General features: G+C 39.3%; 1 protein-coding gene across 2 annotated transcripts in view; it reads right to left on the bottom strand.

The window, feature by feature from the left end:
* MYBPC2 (myosin binding protein C2) overlaps positions 1–12848 on the bottom strand; it is a 131695-nt gene that overhangs the window by 45431 nt on the left and 73416 nt on the right. For both annotated transcript variants that reach the window (XM_040325787.1, XM_040325785.1), the window contains 6 exons: positions 11073–11197; positions 8905–9010; positions 6608–6774; positions 5002–5167; positions 1572–1678; positions 433–462 (listed from right to left, as the gene is read on the bottom strand). In XM_040325787.1, the coding sequence (XP_040181721.1) occupies positions 433–462; positions 1572–1678; positions 5002–5167; positions 6608–6774; positions 8905–9010; positions 11073–11197 (701 nt within the window). The remainder of the gene's footprint in view (positions 1–432; positions 463–1571; positions 1679–5001; positions 5168–6607; positions 6775–8904; positions 9011–11072; positions 11198–12848) is intronic.

The following is a 12848-nucleotide window of genomic DNA, read 5'->3' on the forward strand; positions in this document are numbered from 1 at the left end:
CTCGAACTCGAAGCTCACCCCTACTAAACAATTATTCAGTCAATTTATGAAAGCGATGTCTAAGTCCTTTATTTACAGAATCTGTGACTAATTGTAGTAACAATTCCTATTTCTTATAGTTCCCATCCCATATAAGAAGTACTGTTTAATTAGTTCCATTGTCAGTATTAGTTGTTGGCCTAAAGCCATTTTGTCTGCAGTACCATCTGCAGCCCTATAAATCTTTGGAAAACCATTGTTAGTTAATACTTTGGTATTAACTATTAATAGTTTTCCAAAGATTTATAGGGCTGCAGGTGGTGCTGCAGAAAAAAATTGGAACTAGAATATCAATAATAGTAAAAGCCACTAGATTCAGGAGAGCATTGTATTGCATATAGGGATAAAATAAATTGCAGATTTCCACTTTTCCGGATACGCTGTAAGTCTTACCTTGACGAGGAACATATTCAATTTTGATCTCTGTGAAAAAAGGAGAAAAATACATATTTTAGGGAAAGTAGGACTATGTCTTATCACAATGACAATGCACAGAATGGTGTTTAGAGAGTGACATTTCTCTTCTATTAATGCATGGCAAAAATGTCAATGCACAATGGTGCTTCACTTTCTAAGCTGCATGACAAGAACACCTAATAATAGAGGCATCCACCTTGTGTCAGTTCATGAACCACATTTAAACCTTGTCTAATGTACATATGCCACATAACATGCACTGCATATTAGCACATTATGGCAGACATACCTGCCAAACAATGCCCCCCAGAGAGAGAGAAAGAGAGATAGAGAGGAGAGAGAGAGAGAAAAGAAGAGAGGGAGGGAGGGGCGAGAGGTAGAGAAAAAAGAGAGAGAGAGAGAGAGAGAGAGGAGGAGAGAGAGAAAATAAGAGAGAGAGAGGGGGGGACTGATGGAGAAAGTGAGAGAGAGGGAGAGAGAGGAAGAGAGTGAGAGGGGTGGAGAAAGAGAGAGAGAGGGGGAAAGAGAGAGAAAGAGAGGGGGAGAGGGAGATAGAGAAAGGAAGAGAGGGAGAGAGGGGGAGAGGTCGAGAAAGAAAGAAAGAGAGAGAAACATAGAGAGGGGGAGAGAAAGGAAGAGAGGGAGAGAGGGGGGCTGATGGAGAAAGAGGGAGAGGGGAAGAGAGGGGAGAGAGAAAGAAAGGGCTAGAGGGGGGAGAGGGGAGAGATAGAAAGGAACAGAGGGAGAGAGGGGGAGAGGTGGAGAAAGATATATATATATATATATATATATAGAGAGAGAGAGAGAGAGAGATGGGGAGGGGAGAGATGGAGAGAGAGAGGGGGGAGAGGGGGGAGAGAGAGAAAGGAAGAGAGGGAGGAGATATGGAGAAAGAGAGAGAAATAGGGAGGGAGGGGGAGTCAGTTAGTGGGTCCTGAGGACATGAGTTGAGAACCACTGCATTAGAATCACTTTGACCATGTAACTACAATTAAACAAATTAGGTGACCTCTTCTTATTTCATGCTTATGGTGTGGAGGGAAGGTAGGTTAGCTTTGAGATTTAAACATAATGCAATTGTCTAATGTATTGTTCCTAGGGAGCACACTACTAACCAAGGAAGTTGAGCTTGGCAGAGAGAGTCAAAGCAAATCCATCAGGGATAAATGTGTAGTCGGCATCATCTTCTGGTCGGACATCATCAATCACCAACTTATGGAATCTGTAAAGTAATTATAATATTCCTTTTATACCTTAATCCACTTTTAGAGAATAAACAGTTCTCCAAGTTTTTCTTTACCCACTTCTCTGGCCATTATGATAATATATAACAATCACAGGTAATATCTATACATTTTTTGATTTAATATTGAGAATCCAGTGGCTTCTTTGAACATCTTTTTAAACGAAAAGAGGGAGTACAGCATGTAAAAAATGTAACATAGAGAGGTTATTATAAGCATTTATGAGAGATACAATAGGGGTAATAGTGTACAAGAGAAATTCTGCTCACCCAAAATGTAATTATAATTCTTAAACAAAATGCAGCGCTTAAAATACACAGTATTCAATAACATTCAAAAAAATCTATCAAAAGTCCAATAAAATATAAAGATCTTCCAGACTGAGAAGAAAAAACAATCTTGGCTGGATTTACTAACTGCACTGAGAACCGATCGATCAAACATAGCCAATGGTTTGGTTCTCTCAATCAATCACTGTCAATCAGCATCTCTCCACTCTGCTCTTCCTCGTTTACTGGAGTGCTGAGCTGTTGAGGGGAGAGGAGCGGTCATCTCAGGCTCTCAGCGGCTTGCTGAGAGGCTGAGATGGGCATCAGTCCAGGCACCTGGAGGATCCAGACTCCCATTGTCGGGCTGACATGGTGCCTGCACTGATTTCTGTGACGTCAGCAGAGAGCAGACTTCAGTCCGCTCTCTGCTGAAAGCAGGTCACAGGAGTGCAAAACAAATTGCACTTCTGTGACCCATAGGAGAATCCCAGCCAAACGAGCTTAGAATGGACTTCTCCTTTAAGACAGGTTAAAAAGGACTCAATTTAACTTTTCAATGTTAATAAGACATAACATTTTTAACGTTTGGAACACATTTGCAAATCACAACTTTAAAATATTAAAACACTTTTAAATCCTTATATACTGTACAGTATATACAAGATAAAGGCACTCGATGCTGACTAGAATTATATTATCATACGTATGTTGTATTCAACACCTGCATATAGCTTGAATTCAGGGAATAACTAATTAGGTCAGCATTTAATCATTTCAAATTGGAGGCACTGTCATATATCAATCGATGAAATAATCCACATCGCTGACTTAAAAAATTCTTTAATCTTCCTGACAATTCATTGGCCTTAGTAACACTGGTGATTTTAGGTCCAGTAGTTGATCCCTGTGGAAAGAATCTGCAGATTCTTGTGGCTGAAATCGCAGCTGGTTCCAGACAGCTGCAGCTGCTCAGCTTGTACAAAGCAATGACAGGCTGAAAGAGTCCGCTTTCGTCTTGATCCTTGCTGTTATCCACACATCCATTGGTTTCCTGTGGCTAGGTATAGGTGAATGGCACTGAAAGTAATGTGTTTGTGTCCAGGACCTGTCCTCTGTCCCTAGCCGCATATATATGCTGGATGTGTAGATACATATGCAGAATAAAGAACAGTTACAACTCTTTTCAGTCTATCATTGCTTTGATGTGGCTAAACCTGTCCTTAAATGTGACCTTCAGGCAGACATAACAGGTATAAATTAATGTATCTGTATTCATGTATACATTAGAGTGAGAGACCAGTAATGGTGCAACATCGAACTGGTTGGGCTACTGAAGCAGTGACTCCACAGGAAAAGGTAATTCTATAAAAATAAGGATCTATAACAGCACATCTGATTGGATGTTGGTACTATTTGAGCTCAATGTCTCATGTTAGGGCATTATTCTGCCTGAAAAAAAGATCCGATGAGGTCCTGGAACATGAACCTGTGATGCTTGTTGCTCTCTACAGTATGTGAATAAAGGGCAAGTTTATCACAATGCCAAGGTGTGCTAGTGGAGATCCACTACATGCACTGTGGGCAAGCCTGTAAGGAATGCAAAGGATACAATATAATTTATTTGTTAGCGATCCTCTGATGCCGCGTACACACGATCATTTCTCAGCATGAAAGAAAACTTAGTTTTTCAGCATGTCTAAAAAACGACGTTTTCCCAACTTCATCATTAAAACGACGTTGCCTACACACCATCGTTTTAAAAAAATGATTTAGCAAAGCGCGGTGACGTACAACACGTATGACGGCACTTTAAAGGGGAAGTTCCATTCGCCTTTGGGCTGCTTGAGCTGATTGTGTTAGTAAAAGACGATTTGCGCTTTTTTGTTTGTTACAGCGTGATGAATGTGCTTACTTCATTATGAACGGTAGTTTTACCAGAATGAGCGCTCCCGTCTCATAACTTGCTTCTGAGCACGCGCGGGTTTTTTTCGACGTTTTAGCCCACACACGATCATTTTCTACAACCCGAAAAACGACATTGTTTAAAACGACGTTAAAAAATGCAGCATGTTCGGAAAAAAAATTTGTCGTTTTTCAGAACCTGAAAAATGATGTGTAGCCCACACACGATCATTTTAAATGACGTTTTTGAAAAACAACCGGCCAGATTCATGTAGATTTGCGGCGGCGTATCGTATCCCATTTACGTTACGCCGCCGCAAGTTTCCAGCGTAAGTGCTTGATTCACAAAGCACTTGCGTGTAAACTTTCGGCGGCGTAGCGTAAAGCCGTCCGGCGCAAGCCTGCCTAATTCAAATAAGGCGTGTACCATTTAAATTAGGCGCGTTCCCGCGCAGAATGATCTGCGCATGCTCCAATTGGAAATTTCCCGCCGTGCTTTGCGTGAAATTACGGCCCCCCCGACATGTTTTCTGAACGGCGACGTGCTTAACCCTCTTTCGTATTCCCGGACGTCTTACGCAAAAAAAAATTGAAATTCGACGTGGGAAAGACAACCATACTTTAACATGGCTGGTCTAAATCTAAGCCATGAAATAGCAGGCTTAAGATTGCAACGGGAAAAACCGACTAGCGACAACGTAAGAGAATGCGACGAACGCGCGTACCTTCGTGGATCGCCGTAAATAGCTAATTTGCATACCCGACGTTGGAAAACGACGCAAACTCCACCCAGCGGCCGCCGGAGAATTACACCTACGATCCGAAGGCGTACGAAGCCGTATGCCTGTCGGATCTATGCCAAAAGCCGTCGTATCTTGGTTTGAGGATTCCAAATCAAGATACGACGTGGCAAATTTGAAAATACGCCGGCGTATTAGTAGATACGCCGGCGTATTTCTGCTGTGAATCTGGCCCAACGTTTTTTTTCATGACGAAAAATGATCGTGTGTACGCGGCATTACTGGTGAGTTTTCACAAATAACTAGATCACTTTTGTGAAACAGGCCTATCAGTTCTGTAAGGATTATTGTATAATAACTGTGTAGCAGAATGCTTAAAAAAAACTTTACCTGCCCTTATGAGTCATAGTGATACGTTTGCTAGGTTTGATTTCCACTCCATTCTTAAACCACTTGCCAGTGACCTTTTCATCAGACACCTCACATTTGAAGACAGCCTGGTCTGTTGCTTTTACAGTCAGGTCAGCGATGCCTTGTAAGACTTCCAGCTGTTTCTCTGCAGGTAGTAAGTAAATACCACAAGTTTATTGGAAAGCGATATCTTATGAGGCTTGTGATATTTACAAAGGCACCAAAGTTATGAACTTAAAGATACAGGAAAGCCACGACTTGCCCTTACTTTTTTAAATTTGAGAAACTTTTACACCACTTTACCCCAACCCTTGGGCTTTCAATGTATGTTACCTTGACATATGACTGATGTTAGGTTGTGTAAAAGAAACAAGTTCCGATACAGTAAAAAGCTTTTGTGTTTATTAAATCAAACCTATCCACAACTCCTAGTGGACCTTTCACCCTAAATAGCAAGGTCTGCTTGTATATTAAGGAACCTCTCCCGAATCTTAATTTACTGCACTAAACTGTCAAAAACAGCTGCAGGGTAAAAAAGTTAATTAACATACTTGCCTTACTCCTGTGTTACCCACAGTGCACAAGCAAGATCCAAGGGAATGCTGCGTAGCCCAAATCTGGCAAGTAGACGCTACTGCACTGTTATGTAGTGTCATTCAGTTAGCATTAACATTGTGTATCATTTTACTATCATAGATCGTCGCAGGAACAAAAAAAAAATGGAGGCCTTAATAGAGAGTTCCACATGCCAATTAAACCTCAACAAACTTGTAATTTTAAGTAAATCACTGTTTTTCTCCTTAATAGATACCAGATGAAAGGCTAAATTTACAGATTTTTGCTCGGATGTAATTTCCTTAATACTTCCCCTTACATGGCTCATATCTCTAAGGACACAGTTCATGATGGTAAATAATAGAGATGCACTAATACTGGATTTTTATCGGTGAGTACAAGTACTGATACGTTTGGTCAAGTACTTGTCGATACCGGGTACCGATACTTTGCAGTGCGATTTGCGTCCATACAAAATGAGTGACCCCAAATCGCACTGCAAAGAATTGAATGCAATTTAAACAGGAATGCAGTGTGATTCCTGTCCGAATCACACGCATTCTCCCCCCCCCCCCACTCCTGTGCGGCGAACACATGCTTGTCATAGTGATATCAGGCTGGGTTCACATAGGAGCAGTGCGGGAAACCACATGTGCTTTGGACAGGATGCGCACCACATTCCTGTTCAAATTGCATGCAATTCTTTGCAGTGTGATTTGCAACAATTCATTTTGTATGGACGCAAATAGCACCGCAAAGTATCAGTTTCGGGAGCATTTTTACGAGTATGAGTACTCGTGAAAATACTCAGTATATAGGTATCGGTGCATCCCAAATAAATAACATGCTGTATTTAGCCTTATTAGAAAACTGTCAGTGTTATTTTAACAGCCGGGTCTTTATGTCTTGTGTTCTGTGATGTCCATTGTACATTGTATGTGTGTGTGATATTCTAGTTATTTGTTGAAACCTAATAAAGAACAAATTATTCTTAAAATGTGCATTTTAGTCAAGCTTCTTTAATCCATACCTTCAACTATAAGGTCGGCTTCACATTTTCCTCCATTGGTCATCACTTGGTAACGGCCACTGTCTTCTATAGTAGATTCATTAATAATTAAAATGTGTTTTTTTCCATCCTTCTTGAATCGATATTTGAAGGTCTCTTCACGAGTTAACTCTACTCCATCTTTCATCCTAGTCAAGAATTAAATAGATGTCCATAAATGTGCTTTGAACGTTTTGCTTAACAAGTTTATAGGCTACAGTGACTTGGCGATTGGTATGTAGTATACGCAACTTATCCAATAAACATGTGCACTGCCGAAAAATGTGTTAATTTTCATAAAAAAATTTAAAAATTCGGACTTCGAAAATTCAGAATTCTGAAATTCTGAAAATTCGAAAATTCGGAAATTCAAAAATTCAGAAATTCGGAAATTAGAAAATCAGAAAATGAGAAAATCCAAAATAAGAAACAAAATCCGAAAATTCTAAATAATAACTAACTAACTAACTAATAATAAATAACTATTAGGCATTGTAATTTCCTTTCAAAGTTGTCTGTTAGTGAACGCAACGAATACAAATTTATCTGAAGTTACGAATTATCCGGAATATCGAATGCCGCATCTAAACAAATGGAACTGAACAAATTAATAATAAATAATAATAATAAAATGTCATTTATTATTTTCCATTCGTTTAGATACGGCATTCGTTATTTTGGATAATTCGCAACTTCACTAACAGCCCAATTTGAACGGAAATTCCAATACCTATAATTTAATAGTTTAGTAATAGTTAAGTTATTATTCGTTAGTTATTATTTCAGATTTTTGAAATTTTGGGTTTTTGAATTTTCGGATTTTCGTTCTTTAGAATGTTTGGATTTTCATTCCTATTTTCAGATTTTCCAATTTTCGAATTGCCAATTTTTACATTTCCAAAATCTAGAATTTTCTAATTTCTGAATATTCAGAAAGATTAATTACACAGGTTTTTAATTTATAATTTGTCAAAATTCATTAACCACTTCAATACAGGGCTTTAATACCCACGTCCATACTGGGCCTATTCTGGCACTTCTCTCCTACATGTACAAATCATCATTCTTTTGCTAGAAAATTACTCAGAACCCCCAAACATTATATATGTTTTTTTAGCAGACACCCTAGGGAAAAAAATGGCGGTCATTGCAACATTTTATCTTGCACGGTATTTGCGCAATAATTTTTCAAGCGCCTTTTTTTTGGAAAAAAAATGGTTTCATGAATTAAAAAATAACAAAACAGTAGAGTTAGCCCAATTTTTTTGTAAAATATGAAAGATGATGTTACGCCCAGTAAATAGATACCTAACATGCCATGCTTTAAAATTGCGCACACTCATGGAATGGCGCCAAACTTCGTTACTTAAAAATCTCCATAGGCGATGCTTTAAAATTTTTACAGGTTACCAGTTTAGAGTTACAGAGGAAGTCTAGCGCTAGAATTGTTTTACACGCTCTAATGCACACAGCGACACTTCACATGTGTGGTTTGAACGACGTTTACATACTTCTGAGCGCAAGCTACCAGGGACAGGGGCATTTTAATTTTAATTTTATTTTTTATTTTATTTTTTACGTATTTATTTATTTTTACACTTTAAAAAAATAAATAAAAATTCAATCGCTTTTATTCCTATTACAAGGAATGTAAACATCCCTTGTAATAGGAAAAGTGTGTGACAGGTCCTCTTTAAGGAGAGATGCGGGGTCAATAAGACCCCACATCTCTCCTCCAGGCTGTAAACGAATGGAAAGAATGAGATCGTTTACTTACGGGTACCGGGGCGCGACGTCATCTTATCGCGCCCGGGCCTCCGACAGTCATAGAGATGACTGGTGACCATCTGGTCACCTGTCATCTCTATGCCTCCCATCTGGCACACGACGATCATCTCTCCGGGCCCCCGACGGCACGGGAGAGCCCGGAGAAGCACCGGATGGCGGCGCGGGGGGGGTTATCCCCTCCCGCCGCCTATAAGAACGATCAAGCGGTGGAACCACCACTATGATTGTTCTTAAGGTGCGCAGGATCGCCGCCGGAACAAAATGATATCTGAATGATGCCTCTAGGTGCAGGCATCATTCAGATATCACCGCACAAAGTACAGAACGTCATATGACGCCCACCCGGGATAAGAGATCCCCTTTTTGGACGTCATATGACGGTGTGCAGTTTTGAAGTAGTTAAAAACGAATTTGGAACAAACGAATGCACCTGTCTTTAATCCAATACATGAGAATAATGTTTGGAAAATAAATTAGCAACATGTACATACCACATAACTTGGGCGCCCTCTTCTGACACTTCCACTTCTAGTTCTACTTTGTCTCCCACAAATACTTGGTGATCTTCAAGTGGTTTCACAATTGTTACAGGAGGTTCTGTACAGAATTATTTTGGTTAGCTGGTTATTACAGGCATGGCTATGAATGTAAAGCTGTTGCTTCCAATACAGAGTAGTGCAATAAAACATTCTGTTATAAAGCATGCATTTTCTGCCATATTTTCTGTCACACTGTAAAGTGTTCATACACCCCTTCCATAATAGAACATAAATAAAATTTGCCAAAAAAAGTGATCCCCCACAGCCACCTCACCCCCCGTTGCGATGCTTGCAGGGAATGGAGCCCGGAATAGTGATACATCGGCCAGAGGAACTGGCTGGAGGATACAGCGGGAGGACATTGCAGGATCCTAGGGACAAGGTAAGTACCTGTACCTGCATACTGTGGTGTAATCTGCTGTGTAATCCCGAGTGTGACTTCGGGATACCGCTTTTGGTAATGAATATTTACCCCATACTCGGGATTACTGCTAGGGATGTTAAAAAAATGCTTTAAACTTTTCAATAAAAGTGCTTTATTGAAAAAGGCTCCCTTCTCTATATGCTATGGCCCTGTCTTAAAATCCAGGATTATTGGAGGAAATCATAACCACTATCCATACAACAGAAAGAGTAACGACCCCTGTAGATCCCCTTATATTTCTATTAGGTATCACTGATAACCTAGAGAAATCACGATATGTTAATTTGTTCATTTTTTATACTGCCTTTTATGCTAGAAGAGAGATTCTGATTAAATTAATATTATCCTCGCTGCCTGAGTGGAAAATGGCAATTAATAGAGTCCTGCCAAACTCAGGATCTGTCTCCTCCCTCCCATTTTTGATGGACTATAACGCAGCTATTTAATTTGTACTATGTGCCCATGGGAGTGAATGAATCTGTCTATTGTTTATTTGCTTCAATTTTGATGAGATTTTTTATTACTTTCATCCACATTTCTAATATGTCTTGGGTTCCTTCTGGGCCCTACTGGGCATGTGTAAACCCTTGGAGTAAGGAATTTGCCCGGTGATGATACTTTCTGTACTAGTTTATCTATTTCTTCTTTTTTTGTTTCTCCACTGTTGATATACATATATTGTATATTATTCTATTGCTGCATATTTTGTATGCTCTGACTTTCTTTTTTTCTTTTGAATGGTTTATTTGACCTATGTTATATGTGAAAATACTTAAAAAAATAGATGCTGAGGGTATAACTGTTTGACTACTCTCAATTATTCGACATAACCTTTTATTACATCTATTTGTTATTAAAAATGTTTTCCACTTTACTGTATTTTTGTAGGGACGTGCTTACCCTCACCCCCCCACCCCATTCCTTCTTTTCCCCCCACCTTCCCCCGTGAAGATAAATGACACTGCTATTTACTACCTGTTGTTATTACTTCTTTTTATATATTTTATGTCGCATACACACGACCGTTATTCATGTCATTGAAAAAAACTACATTTTTCTCGACGTGATTCCTCTCAAGCCTGCCTTACACACACACACGATCGTGAAAACAAATGCTCAAGCAAAGCGAGGTGACGTACAACACGTAAGACGAGACTATAAAGGGGAAGTTCCATTCGAATGGTGCCACCCTTTGGGCTGCTTATGCTAATTTCCCCGTCTCATAACTTGCTTCTGAGCATGTGTGTTTTTCCCCCCTCGTTAAAGCGTAGACACACCCTGTTTTTCACAACGTGAAAAATGACGACGTGAAAAACAACGAGAAAAAATAGAGCAGGTTCTAAATTTTTAACGGACATTTTTCACATCGAGAAAAATGCTCTGGAGCATACACACGACCGTTTTTTAAGACCAATTTAAAAAATGGCATTTTTCTCGTCATGAAAAACATGTCGTGTGTACTTAGCCTCACTGATTTTACTTTAACTTGTGTATTCTACTGTATAACTCTTAAATGTCCTGAAACAATCCTCAATAAACATTTCACTGACAAAAAAATGCACAACATTTACAGTATGTGAAAATAGTAATTCACCTTTGCAGAGCCAATGCACATTAGGTATACTTCAAGCTGTATTGTATGGTCCAACTACCATTGATTTTACCCATTTATGAACTTTAATACAAAAAAGCTTACCTTTGACAAAAAGCTCTGTGAAACATTTCTCATCTCCAATGATGCACTCATAATCCGAATCATCGGCCAGTGTACATTTGTTAATGGTCATTATTCTCTTTAGGCCAACATTCTCAAACACAAATCTATAAAGATAAAATGGTTTGTTTACAAGACAGGAGTAGACATTTCAAATTTGGCAAAGATAAGCTCTTGTTTCCATGTACAGAGAAACTATACCCAGTGGATATTTTGAAACAACCACTTGAACTTCAGAACGTTTTACCACCTTCATGACCAGGTCATGCAATACTGTACCCATAATTAATTTATATAATTTTCTTAACACAAATAGAGATTTCTTTTGGTGGTATTTGATCATTTTTTTGCTATATAACCGAAAAAAGACAAACATTTTTGAAAAAGAAACCCCCAATATTTTACAAAATATATCCAATAAAGTAAAATTTCTTCATAAATTTAGGACAAAATATATTCTGCTACATGTCTTTGGTAAGAAATAAAAATCCCAATATGTGTATAATAACCACTTCAGTCCTGGAAGATTTTACCCCCTTCCTTACCAGAGCACTTTTTACAATTTTGCACTGCGTTGCTTTAACTGACAATTGCACGTTCATGCAATGCTGAACCCAAATAAAATTTGTGTATTTTTTTCCTACAAATAGAGCTTTCATTTGGTGTTATTTGATCACCTCTGTGTTTTTATCTTTTGCGCTATTAACAAAAAAATATATATTCTTCTACATTATTTTGATAACAAATAAGCATATATTGATTGGTTTGCGCAAAAGTTATAGTGTCTACAAACTATAGTAAATATTAATGGCATTTTTATGGCCTTTTTATTATTATTATTTTTTTACAAGTAGTGGCGGTGATCTGCGATGTCATTGCGACAGACAGATCGGACACTTTTTTGGGACCATTGACATCTATACAACAATCAGAGCTATAAAAATGATTACTGTGTAAATGTCACTGGCAGGGAAGGGGTTAACACTAGGGTGTGATCAAGGGGTTAATTGTGTGTTCCCTCAGCTTGTTCTAACTGAATGGGAATAGTATTGACTAGAAGAGGAGACATATCGTTTTTCCTACTTAGTAGGAACAAACGATATGTCTCCTCTGCCCTGACAGCACAGGGATTTGTGTGGCGCGTGTGCACGCGATTGCATCGGGTCCCCCGCCGTGCAGTGGGCACGCACACACCCTCTGGTGGCCGCTAAAGGGAAGAATGTACCCATAGGGGATTTCACCCAGGGGAGCAATTCTGCCACTGTAAATCTGTGTGAGCCGGTCGGGAACTGGTTAATTGGTTTTCTGTCTACAAACTATGGTATATATATTTGATCAATCCTGATATAAGTTGGAGTTTATTTTTTCCAACAATCCTTGTACAGATATGGACTGGGTCTCCTTTGTATAGCCAGGTGCTTGGCTGGGAATGGAGATTCACTGGCTGCTCATTGTGACTACTGCCCTGTGGTGCTGAACTGGTTAACAGCTAAATCAGCAAGAGGAGGGAGCGGCAGAGAAGGAAGTGTTCAATATACTGAGCCAGGCTGCATTGTGGGAACTGTAGTCCAGAGGAGAGAGACTCTACTGTAATCAAGAGCATTTGAACTGAATTTCCCAGAGGGAGGTTGCCGGGAGGAGGGGAAAGAATTGCATTTCTCAAGCTGTACAGGACGCAGCTTCCTCTTGCCATGAGGGAGTGCAAGTGGTGCACATCTCTGTCCAGTTTGCACCACCACTGCTACATAATGGCCGACT

This window comes from Rana temporaria, chromosome 10 (genome assembly GCF_905171775.1).
Source record: "Rana temporaria chromosome 10, aRanTem1.1, whole genome shotgun sequence".
Lineage (NCBI taxonomy): Eukaryota > Metazoa > Chordata > Amphibia > Anura > Ranidae > Rana > Rana temporaria.